This window comes from Ceratocystis lukuohia (assembly GCF_044167205.1).
Source record: "Ceratocystis lukuohia strain C4212 chromosome Unknown Supercontig9_pilon, whole genome shotgun sequence".
NCBI lineage: Eukaryota > Fungi > Ascomycota > Sordariomycetes > Microascales > Ceratocystidaceae > Ceratocystis > Ceratocystis lukuohia.
The window spans coordinates 762,661-775,172 of NW_027263528.1; the positions used below are offsets into that span (position 1 = coordinate 762,661).

General features: G+C 46.3%; 4 protein-coding genes across 4 annotated transcripts; 2 read left to right on the forward strand and 2 right to left on the reverse strand.

The window, feature by feature from the left end:
* Positions 1-1,828: 1,828 nt before the first annotated feature.
* HOO65_090170 (uncharacterized protein) lies at positions 1,829-2,623 on the forward strand (the record flags this gene model as incomplete). Its single annotated transcript, XM_071001616.1, has 1 exon — positions 1,829-2,623. One exon carries the CDS (start codon positions 1,829-1,831, stop codon positions 2,621-2,623), a length of 795 nt encoding a protein of 264 aa, XP_070856056.1.
* Positions 2,624-5,043: 2,420 nt separating this feature from the next.
* Positions 5,044-5,811, reverse strand: HOO65_090171 (uncharacterized protein; the record flags this gene model as incomplete). The annotated part of the gene is made up of 1 exon (XM_071001617.1): positions 5,044-5,811. The coding sequence occupies one exon, from the start codon at positions 5,809-5,811 to the stop codon at positions 5,044-5,046; it is 768 nt and encodes a 255-aa protein (XP_070856057.1).
* A 2,898-nt stretch (positions 5,812-8,709) lies between these two features.
* On the forward strand, positions 8,710-9,021 carry HOO65_090172 (uncharacterized protein; the record flags this gene model as incomplete). Its single annotated transcript, XM_071001618.1, has 1 exon — positions 8,710-9,021. The coding sequence occupies one exon, from the start codon at positions 8,710-8,712 to the stop codon at positions 9,019-9,021; it is 312 nt and encodes a 103-aa protein (XP_070856058.1).
* A 1,472-nt stretch (positions 9,022-10,493) lies between these two features.
* HOO65_090173 (uncharacterized protein) lies at positions 10,494-11,210 on the reverse strand (the record flags this gene model as incomplete). The annotated part of the gene is made up of 1 exon (XM_071001619.1): positions 10,494-11,210. One exon carries the CDS (start codon positions 11,208-11,210, stop codon positions 10,494-10,496), a length of 717 nt encoding a protein of 238 aa, XP_070856059.1.
* Positions 11,211-12,512: the final 1,302 nt, after the last annotated feature.

Below are 12,512 nucleotides of genomic sequence, written 5' to 3' on the forward strand. Positions count from 1 at the left end.
TCTATTTATCTACTTTTCGGCAATCGCTCCAAGTGCAAAGGGACTTTTAGTTAATGTGTTATTTCTTGATATAAAAATGTGCTGAGCTACGGGTCAGCGATAATCTGTGCTGTTTCATTCCGACTCCATGTACATACATGAGCTGTAGACTGAATTCCGTAGAGCTGTGCGCTCAGGTACACGGAAGCCATACGCAACTCAACTTGGTATGCCGCCGCTGCTGTGCGGGAAAAACAGGTGTGTCAGACCAGATTAGAAAGCATATCAACAGATGTAAAGCAGGTCGGTCGCCATGCCGTGAAATGGGTGGCTACTGGAAGTTCCTACATGAACTGCACTTGATCTAGTCGCCTGGCCTGGATAAACATCTTTGGTCGCCAACTACCCACTTCTCGTCATGGCAAAGTTTAAAAGCAAGCGTGCTGCTGCGCAGGCTCGTTAAATCGAAGAGATCAAACAAGTGTCTGTATTCATGGGCAACGTTTGTTCGACGTTGATTCTGGCATCAGGTAGGCTCATACTCAGACTTTCAACACCCAACCGGGAAGAAAGAGACGTGTGTCGTTGTGCTGATCTGACGAAACAACGACATACCGTCGCAATATAGACGAAAATAGCAACAATACTAGTTTGATCCAGCGTATGGAAGCTGTTGGAATATCGCCACTAATGTTAGAAGGATGCTTGGGGAAAGCAAGACAGGTTGCGGCACAACTTCTGGGGCAACGTTATCATAGAGGCATTAAAGCACGCAGCATTTATATTGACAAACGCAACGCTAATACCAAAAAGCCATTCTGGATAGCGACTACGGAGATAGTATGATTTTCGACACTACGATGTGGGCTCGCCAGTTAACGGACAGACAATAGATGCGAGCGTCTTGAAGATATGGCATTATTACCTAGATGAGTAGTCTCTTTGCAATAGGGACCGCTTTAAACAACATCCGAGTGTCCCATAGCTCTCTCGGAAAGCGAAAATTCAAAGATATAATTTTGAAAAAGAAGAGCAAAACAACAGGGATACGTAATATAGAGGACAGCTAGGGCTGATATTGCGTTGAATAGTCTGGGAGCTCAGCTCAAACCAGGGCTCTTCTTCTACCTTCTAGCTTTTGGCCCATGGCAAGAAAACATAAAGTTGGAACAAATGGTGAACATGTCACTGAAGTGGTAGTAGCTTGGGGCCATGGCATTACCGAGGAGACCATTGCGAATACGATTAGTACTTGATCCGTGTAACATCCCCACTTAAAGGCTCTAATGAGAAGATATACATACATTCTATGAGTGTGGCCGGATCTGTCGGCTTTGATGGAATATGGGTGGAGCGGGTGGACTGGGTAGGCCGGGAGCGGCTCGCATGGAAGCTGTCACGCTCTGCCATTGCAGCTGGCCTACGCTATGTTTGTTGATGTTTTTACTACGTTACCATCTTATGTTTCTGGAATGGCCCACCTGGTTGTGCTGACGTAACTACAGCTCGTGCTTCAATGCGCCAATATCTAAGCTCAGTCTACGGTGCACGGAGCAGTATATATCTCGGCCAATAGACAAATTACCATCCGATGATGGGCACTGCAAAACTTTTGTACTGGCTATGGTCCTCAGCCACATCTTGCTACTCGTGATGTCTTGGTTGGTACTGGAAGTGTATGACTTGGCCTGCGTGAAGCGTCGTGACAAGACTAGGGAGTAGTAGCCAGGGAACTGTTGAAAAGGTAGCCCAAGCCCGTCGAAAAGTAGAAAACAAGCTACCTTGTTTCGTTTCTATCGCACCATTACACTGTTGAGCCTTTTCTTCTATCCTCTGCTAGGCGCCAGCTATGAAATTTCCCTGCTTGTCCTCCGCAACTCGGGCCCTACTCCTGTCTGGCCTCGCCCAGGCCGGGGTCTTTGAGCAGCATGGCTACGAAGTGGAGAACATAGGACACACACATGCGGTATTTTCCCCTCAATATCTCAAAAGGTTTGTGTTCCTCGATTTGATCAGTTTTTACCCCGAAACAAAGATTGCCGCTATCTACATCGCGAAAAACGACCAGGAGCAGATTCATGAGAACAAGCTCAGTCTGTCGGAGATCTTTGTCTCCCTCTGCCAAATACACGACTTTGGGTCTGACGACATGAGAGGGCTGGTGTTTGACATTTATGAGGACCTAGAAGTCAATAGGGTCATTGACAGGATCCGCAGCAGCCGGGATCTCGGCCCCAAGGAAGAAGTCGAAGTCATCCCTGGCAGTAGCGAGTGGGATATAATTCTCGACACAGAATACTATACCAGGATGCTGCAGGTTACCAACAAGCAAGTCATCAAGATCCTTCTCATGAGCCAGGACCGCCCTGACTGGGGAGATAGCACCTACTCTGTTGACCGCATCTACTTTTCCTTCCTGGCATCAACCGACAAAGCTTCTGTTACCGGGATGGAGGGAGTTCATGCCGAGACTCTGGCCTTTGAAACTCGACCAGAAGTTGATGGTGAGGATGAGGAGACGGTACTAAAGGCTAAGTTTGCTGAAGAAGAAGAGAAGGAGATTAGATCATTAGCTACAATCAGCAACTATGCTTCCGGTCGACGTTTAGCTGCCAGTGATATGGCTGAGACTTTGGCTTCTTAGTCTTAGCCTTTCGGAAGTAGCATATTTCTTGTTCTGTCTTCTTCTTTCTTTTTCAAGACGACAAGGTGCGAAACACAGGAGGGGTGAGGGGTGTTGCAGCCAGCCAGAGCACAACCACCCTTGCACGCTCAGCAAACTTCGGGTCGTGTAATCCACTGCGCTCATTTGACCCATCCCTTGTCAGCGCCTTTTAAATCATAAACTGGTGAGATGCTGGCTTCTGGGCCACTCCTTCGGCTGCAGAACTCACTTGACCAAGGGTGTTACAAGGCTTGTAGATATTACACCTACTCGCATTACAACAAAAGGCAAAGCATTTTCCGTGAGCCAGAACTCGAACATTCAAGGATTTAGCAGCTTCAGAAAAGAGTCGTTGTCTCACAGCTGCCCAATGTGATGGTGTTTAAAACAGAGAAGCTAGAGTCTTTAGGCGATTATTCTCGGAAGGCTGATGTACAATGCAGATATAGCTACCTGACTATCAACTCATAACTCATATATGACCCTGGGCATAGATACCACTGAGAGGACGTCCCTAGAAGGACAGAAACAGGGGCTGGTCGATTTACAGAGACTCCCAGTAGCTATATCCATCAAGTCGATCTTCGAAACATTTTATCTCGAATGGTTATACATCAGAGTACACAGAAAACTCGACATGCCTCGATGACAACCCTTAGGTCTGATTCGTTGGCAACTTTGACTCTTCTCCATTACTAGAACCTAGAAGAGGCATAGGCCAGCTCCATGGGTATATCGAACAATGTAGTATTAATATTTGCGGTGTCCCATATGTTTGAACCCTCTTCTTCACTTACATTTCGTGTTAAATTTCTTTAAATGTCATATATTATTCCTTTCTAGCTACACAACCCTGTTTTCATTATGCCAATTTGGAGTTTATCTCCCTAATATGAGAATTATATTTAATATGATGAGTATTCGGGCCAAAGACAGAGTCGTCAAGCTGGTGGTCCCGGCTGGAGATGAAGGCTCTTAACTAAGCCTCCATCTATACTTGATGAAGATTGCTGACCCTGTCAAATCGATAAGCTTATCTCATAGAACGATTGAAGGGTTGCTAGAATCTTGTCAAGTGACTGGGTTCATTAACCATCGCGAATAACAGCGGTAGAGGAGTGGCCGAGTTGTTTATTAGCAACTATACATGGTCCCAACTCATGCACATGAGAAAGTCTTGTAGTATAGCACCGCCTTGCAAGTTGCCCCTTGACGCTTCTATCTGCAGTCATCTACAAGAGGAGAGCCTACAGCTGCATACTAGGTGCATGATATTGGGTCAAACATGCCAATATTCAGTGTTCCCAAGCCAAGATATCTGTATTTGTCTTCATAAACACTCCCTTTTGTAACATGACCCGTGCTTTCGATAACTGCAAGATACCATTGCACGTAAAATTGGAATACTATAAAGCCCAGAGGTGTCGGCAATCGGAGACAGTGCTTACCGGAATGTTGCCCCTAGCGGAGTATATGGAAACGCCCTCGCTGATAATTGCGGCGACACAAAACGACCCGGACAGCCACCAGTAACAAATATAAAACAAAGAGCCATTTCCATGTCTATTGTTGGGTTTGGATACTTAGGTGAGGAATATTCAAGTCGGTCGAGGCCCGCACTTCAATCAATAATGAGATAGACAGAAGCAGAACCCACAGATCACTCTTCAACTTCAAGGACATTCAGTACGTTCTCACAATTTGCACTACGAAAAGGCGAATTGATGGGATACTTGCAAGAGAGGCTGCCGTGATATCCTCTCGCAAAGCGAATATAATACGGCTGGCTTTGATGCGCCTCACCTTGCTCACCACACAAGAATTCACTACTCGCTCTGATAACCGACCAAGTACATCTTATCACCAGAAGTACCCCATAAAGTTGTGAGTACACACCATCACTTCAGGCTCTCCACTCCGTTTCATCAGTGTGATTTTGTACATCTTGGCAGCTTCTTTTCTTTCGTAAATTTCCGCAACGATTCAACTATAACGTAAGCTAGCACATTTCAAGGCCAGCAATGCACTTTCCTTGCGCTTTCACGGGTTTTCATACATGGCACTTCTGGTCACTGGATAAAGCAAGCAAACTCTGATACAAGTGTGTATTAGCTGGTGTGAAATGGAGGTCCTTTTCGGCATTCCCTTGCAGGTATGATGTCTATTTTAGTAATTGATTATCGGCAAGCTGGCGCCCTGAAGGCCAGTGTCACCCTGAATGGAAGTATGGGTAGCTTTCATGGCTAGCCTTTTACGCATTTCTGAGTAATTATGTAGCTGAAATGAAGATAGTCTATTGCTAGTCGGGTTGCTCGCGCAGGTCATAATGAGCGCCGCACAGAACGCCCGTTCTTCTTTAGAAACTGAGGCGTTAGCGGGGACTCGGCTTTCAAGGAGAACTAACGGGAGTTAGTCTCGTAATTCTTTTCTGAATCCTCGGACTCCCTAGAGTCCTGATCAACCTCAGAGCCCTCAAAGTCTTCAGAGTCCTCAGAGTTATTGATAGCTTCATTCAGTAGCTCTTGCAAAAACACGGCATCCCTTTGGTACTCATCATCAAATGGCCACCCAGATTCAGTGGTAGAAGTGGTGTCGTCCGATGAAAAAGAGAAGTAGATGCAGTTGGTAGGGAAAACATCACCCAAGTTGTTGGTATAACCATAGTTTCTCAAGAGAATTTTCTCGGGTGACTCGGTGGTGATCATCTGCATCACCCGGAAGTACTCAGTGCGGGCGATAAGATCCCACTCCATGTCGCCAGGGAGAATTACCACCTCATCCATAGGATCAATGCCGCGTATTTTGTGGATAATAGTAATGAACCCATCAGTTTCCGGGTCAGCGTTAACATCAAAGGTTATCCATTTCATATCCCCAGGCTGGAAACCCTCCTTGTCGCAGAGTGTGATGTAGATTTCAGCCAGACTGAGCTTATTCTCATGCGTCTGCTCCAGCTCGTTGTTGGCAAAGTAGATAGTGGCAGCCTTGGCTTCTGGGGTGAATCCAATGGCATTGACAAACTCGCGGCCATCATAGAGGTGAGGCGAACGAATCATGTGTAGATGATCTATAGTTCTCAACTCGTAGCCATGGTTCTCAATGAAGTTGTTCTGGTATAGCCCAAGAAAGGACAAAACCGCCGGTAAAAGGGAGGAAGGGGATATCATTGTGTAGTATAAGCAAGAATGAAAGGACTGCAGAAGAGTTTGAGGCGGAACCGCTTGGTGTTGCGAGGCTGCTATCTAAAGCCTCTTGACTTCCGGACTTTGCAGGCATGCCCGATCTATTTATCTATTTCTCAGCAATCGCCCCAAGTTCAAGGTTGTCAAAACCGGACTTTAGTTAATATGCTATTTCCCAATATAAAAATGTGCTGAGCTACGGGTCAACAGTAATCTGTGCTGCTTCATTCCGACTCCGTGTCAATACGTGCACTAAATACCGGATTCAGTAGAGCTGTGCGCTCGGGCACACGAAAGTCATACGGACCTTGATATGCAACTGCTAGGCAGAAATAAAGGGATGTCCCAGGCCAGATTACAAACCATGTCAACAGGTGTAAAGCAGGTCGGTCGTCATGCCGTGAAATGGGTGGCTAACTACTTTGTGAAAGTTTGAAGTTGTTACATGGACTTCACTTGACCTAGTCGCCTGGGCTAGATAACCATCTTTGGCGCCTGACTGGCTACCTACTTTTTTCCATGGCAAGGATTAAAAGCAAGCGTGCTGCTACACGGGTTCGTTGAACTAAAAGAGATCGGAGAAGCGCCTGCATCCACGGAGAAACGTTATCGTGGAGTGGAGGCATTAAATACACAGCATTCTTTCAACAAATACAACGCTAGGATCAAAGGAATCATTCCGGATAGTGATTGTGAAGCACTACGATTTCCGACACTCTGATGCTTGGCAGTTGACGGACTTAAAATAGATCCGACCCTGTTGATCACCTAGATGAACAGTCTCTTGGCAACAGGGACCATTTCGAACAACCCCCAAGTTTCGCGTCGCTTTCCCGGAAAACGAAAGCTTGAGCATAGAACTTTGGGAAAAAACACAGGGTGTCAGATATTTGGCCCATCCAGACACTGTGAGAAACCACAAGGTTACAGACGGCGAATCTGTCACCGACGTGGTAGTAGCTTGGCACCATGGCATTGCCGAGGAGACTTCCTGCGAATATGATTAGCGCTTGATCCGTGTAACGCCCCCACTTAAAGGCCCTGACGAGAAGGCAAGCATATATCCTGTAAGTGTAGCCGGGCCCGTCGGCTTTCATGGGATATGGGCGGAGTGGATGGAGCGGGTGGACAGGGGAGGCAGGGAGTGGTTCGCATGGCAGCCGCCACACTCTGTCATTGCAGCTGTCCTACGCCATGTCTGTTGATGTGGTGACTACGCTACTATGTTATGTTTCCAGAGTGGCTCACCTCAACAACACCTTGTGGTTCAGCATGCAAATCTCCAGGCTCAGCCTACGGTGCACGAAGAGGTATGTAGCCCGAGCCAATGGACAATTAGCACCGGATGATGAGCACTGCATGCAACTTTGTGCTGGCTATGATCCTACGCAGCGACTTGCCACTTCACATCTTGGCTGGTATCGGAAATGTGCGACTTGATTTGCGTGAGGCGTGGGAGTAGTAGCAGGGGCTGTTGAAAAGGTAGCTCAAGCCCGTCGAAAAGCAGAAAACATGCAGTCTTGTTGGTTGCAGCCGTTACTTGCGTTTGGATCGTAGATAAACTTGGCTCTTCTCCGCCACTACACCCAGGTGAAGAAACATAGAATAGGTCAATTGTCAAGGTAGACTGAGCAATGATCAATATTTGCGCCATCCCATATTTTTGACTAGGTTGCCTCATTGGTTCATTTAAATTGCACGTTAATTTTGCCGGGTTGTTATTGTTTATTTTTGCGAAAATATAGGTCCAGTTTTATTGTGACCTTTCTGATAGGAACGATATTCTTATCAGTTTATCCGGACTTCAACCGGGGGTCTCAACATTTTTCCTTCAGCCATATAACCCTAACCCTACTGTGATTATGCTGATGTAGGGCTTGAATCTTAATATGGGGATCAGATTCAACATGATTAGTGTAAGAACTCCCATTTCTACGCCAAATTGCAATCCAGCCAATAGAATGATCATATCTCTTTTTAAAGTAGACTCAAAAATGAACACAAAAGCGAAAAATCATCATCACAATAGACTGAAATCTGATAGATTAACAGTCGATTGTTATTGTCAATGCCTTGGCAAGAGATGGCCGTCCCTGGCGTCCCACGACGCCGGACAACAGTCATCATACACACCATGAAGCTGTAGCCAACCCTACTGCATGGGCAGCATTTCGTGAACTTGCCGATGATGTGAGCTGGTTGATCGAGGCCCATGTCAGCAAATCCAGCAATTCAACCATGGGATATTTCTGTTATGCTTGGAAATCAATTCCCTGATGCTATTTTTATAACCAAAGACACAACCGATTTTCAAGAAAAGCTACGAAGAGACGCTCTGAACGGCTAGATACCTACACAAAGTGTCGTCTAGTCTCCTCACGAAGGAAGTATCTTTTATATGGCTAGGTTTAATACTCACCATCAGACTGGCCCGATCACTGGCTTGTTTTTTGCTTCCTTTGGCAGCTGGAAATATGGCGACAATTTGGCCAAGTGCTTTCTGTGGATTGTGCGTACAAGACCAATAAGTTCAAGATGCCATTATTTACTGGCACCATGGTAAGCAATACCAAGCAACCTATCCAAATCTTCTATCGCTTCATAAAAAATGAGAAAGAAGAGACATACGACTGGCTTATTTCTTGTGTTGAAGAAGCACGTCAAAAAGACCATAAACGGCAACCGAATGTGGTCATAACAGACAATGGGGATGCACTGAAATTGGCACTTTACAGCCGCATGCCATATATCACGTAACAGCTCTTCATTCTTCATGTCAGTTTGAATATCGTGTTCCATATAACGTGGTTTACAGGCGAGCAGGACATTCCGCTCAGATTTCTACCCTTCCACTTTCAAACCACTTTGCTCAAACCCCTAACAATGTCTCCAAATTCTAAAGAAGCCAATCTCGTTCTTGCCGTCACCACTATCAAACAAAACCCAAAACTCAGTGTCCGAAAGACCGCTACGATCTACACAGTCAGCCCTAACACGTTACACGCCAGAATGAAGGGAAGACGTGCTCGACAACATGTACGCGCCAACTCTATGAGATTGACTCTACTCGAAGAAGAGACTCTAGTCAAGCTCATTCTTGGCCTAGATTCGCGAGGATTTCTCCCCCGACTTGGTGGTGTTGAAGAAATAGCCAACCTCCTCCTCTCAGAACTCGACGCGGGACGCGTTGGGTAGTACTCGGCTTCAGACTTCGTCCAGCGAAAGCCAGAGATCAAAACGCACTTTAATCGCACATACGACTGGCAGAGAGCCTTGTGCGAAGACCCAATTATTATTGACGCGTGGTTTCAGCTTGTGGCGAACATGAAGTCCACGTACGGCGTCATTGATACGGGTTTCTATAACTTCGATGAGACTGGGTTTATGATGGGCATAATGTCGTCCGCAACGGTAGACACTGGCGCCGGACGGTGTGGAAAGGCAAAAGCAGTGCAACCCGGCAATCGAGAATGGGTTGCAGTAATCCAGGGAGTCAATGCCGAAGGTTGGGCGATCCCGCCGTTTATCGTGGCCAAAGGGTCTCACCACCTCGGTAACTGGTACACGGAATGCAACCCCCCGCTCTGTTGGGTCATTAAGCCTGCTTAGAATGGATGGACTGATAATACGACTGGCCTTGGATAGATAAAACATTTCGATAAACATACTGCCACTGGCACAAAAGGCACATATCGAATGTCATTGGTGGGCGGCCGCGAGAGTCACCAATCTGCCGAGATTGAGCAATTCTGCAAGGAGAGGAGGATTATTCCGTTTTGCATGCCCTCACGCTCATCACACCTTCTTCAGAGACAACCACCCCGCTCGAAAAGATCCAAGTTTTGAGGAACCAACGCCTCTTGAGCAACAGGCTCCATGACTTACAACGACCGCAAATTAGGACCACAACGAACGGGCGGAGGGAAACCACCCAAAAAGAGGCAATGGAAGCCGTCTTAAAACCTAAGAATGCTGCACCTGGCAAAGGCGGCATCCAGAACAAAATCCTGGCGTGGTGCTGGCCGGAGATGGAGACGCTCACCACCAAGCTAGCCGGTCTATGTGCTAGCTATAGTTAACATGCTCATCTTTGCTCAGCAGAGGAATCACGCACCCGTCCCTAGAATGATGGGCTGATAGATCATGGGCACAGTGCTTTCTCGCAACGCAAGGCTAAATTCGTTCAAGCCAGCGTTTGCAGGATTCTATAGCCATATACTACGAGGCCAGAACCAACGTTTCTTGGACGTCTACTTTCAATAGATATCTAAAGAATTGTTTAATATTGTCTGGTAAAGAGATTTTTATTAACAACTTATAGAAATGATGAAAGAAGGTACAGGCACAGAAACTGCTGACCATGGAATAAGCTAAAACGGGCTGCAAGCACGTTTCGGTTGACCAGAATGACTTCCACATCATTAGTTGATTACCGACAAACCAGCGCTTTGGAGGCTAATGTCATGCTGAATAAAAGCGCCAGTAGGTTTCATTCCAAGCCTTTCGCACTTTCAAGTGATCATGTGGCTGAAATGAACATAGTTCATTGCTAGTTGGGTTGCTCGCAAAGGCCATGATGAAAGCTGTACAAAACGCCCGTTCTTCTTTTGAAAACTGGAGCGTTAAACCTGTGGATGAGCTAGGGGGGATTCGTCCCTCAATGAGAACTAAGGGAAGCTAGGCTCGTCATTCTGTTCTGAGTCCTCAGAGTCCTCGGGAACTTGATTCTGCTCCTCCTCGAAAAATAAGACATCCCTTTGGTACTTGTCATCAAATGGCCACCCAGATTCAGTGGTAGAAATGGTATCATCCGATGATGCAAAAGAAAAGAATATGCAGTTGGTAGGGAAAACATCACCCCATTGGTTCTTATAAGGATAGTTTCTCAAGATGATTCTCTGGGGTGATTGGTTGGTGAGCAGCTGCATTTGCGGGTAGTACTCAGTACGGACGATAAGATCCCATTCTATGTCGTCAGGGAGAATTACGACTTCATCCATAGGACCAATGTCGCGTGTGTCGTGGATTAAAGTAATAATCCCATTGGTTTCCGGGTCATTGTTAACATCAAAGGTTATCCATTTCATCGTCTCAGGCTCGAGGCCCTCCTTTTCGCAGAGAGTGTTGTAGATTTCTGCCAGACTGAGCTTATTCTCATGCGCCGGCTCCCTCTCGTTGTTGGCAACGTAGATACTGGCAGCCTGGGATTCTGGGGTGAATCCAATGGCATTGATAAAATAGCGGCCTTCATAGATGTGAGGCGAACGAATCATGTGTAGATGATCTATAGTGTTGATCTGGTAGCCATGTTCTTCAAGGAGGTTGGTCTGATGGAGCCCAAGAAAGGACAAAACCGCCGGTAAAAGGGAGGAAGGGGATACCATTGTGTAGTATAAGCAAGAATAATAGGACCGTAGAAGAGTTTGAGGCAGAGCTGTTTGGTGTTGCGAGGCTGCTATCCAAAGTTTCTCGACTTCAAGGCTTTGTGGGGATACCCGACCTATTTATCTATTTCTCGGCAATCGCCCCATGTTCAAGTTGATCTAAAAGGGACTTTAGATGATGCGCTATCTCTTAATATAAAAATGCGCTGAGCTACGGGCCAGTGATAATCTGTGCTGCTTTATTCTGACTCTCTGAGAATACGTCTGCTGGGCGGAAGGAAAGAGTTGTGTCAGGCCAGATTATAAAGCATGCCAACAGACGCAAAGCAGTTCGGCCGCCTTGAAATGAGTGTCTACTACTTTGTGGAAGCTTGGAATTCTTGCATGGCTTACACTTGACATGGTCGCCTGGGCCTACCTTTGGTTGCTGACTATCTACTTCCCTCTGTGGGAAATATTAACAGCAAACGTGCTTCTGCACAGGCTCGCTAAACTGAGAGACGCCAGAAGCGCCCGTTTTCGTGGGCAAGGGCTTGTTTGGGATTGATGCGGGTAACAGATAGGTTCATACTCAGATTTCAACATTCGGCAGGGAAGATGGGAACGAGTGTCCTGCCGATAATATGATGAAACAAAAACATAGTGTCACACTATACAGACAGAAACAACAAGAGTATCCAGTTAGAAGAGTAGCGGGTTGACTTGCCGCAGAGAAGCTATTGGAAAGCCGCCACTAGCATTAGAAAGATGCTTGGAGAGAGCAAGACAGGTTGCGGTACAACTTCTGGAGCAAGGGTATCATAGAGGCACTGAAGAACGCAGCATTGATAGTGCAAATGCAAAGCTAATATCGAAGAAATAATTCTAGATAGCCATTGCCAAGGTAGTACGATTCTCGACACTATGATATGGGCTCGCCAGTCAATTGACATAAAAATAGATGCGAGCCCTTCGGCCAAATGGCGTTTTTACCTATGTATGTGAGTGGTCTCTTTGAAGCAGGGACCATGTTGAAAAAAGCAGCGCGTCAGATAGGCACAGCGAGAAAACATAAGGTTAGAATAAAAGGTGAGTATGTCGCTAAAATGATAGTAGCTTGGCACCATGGCATTGCCAAGGAGACTAATAGGTATAAGATTAGTGCTTGATCCGTGTAACATACTCGTTTAAAGGCCCTAAGCAGAAGGCATACATACGGCCGGGCCTATCGGCAATCATGTGATATGATATGATATCAGTAGAGCGGATGGGGCATGTGAACTAGATAGGCAGTGGACAGTGAACGGCTCGCATGGAAGCCAT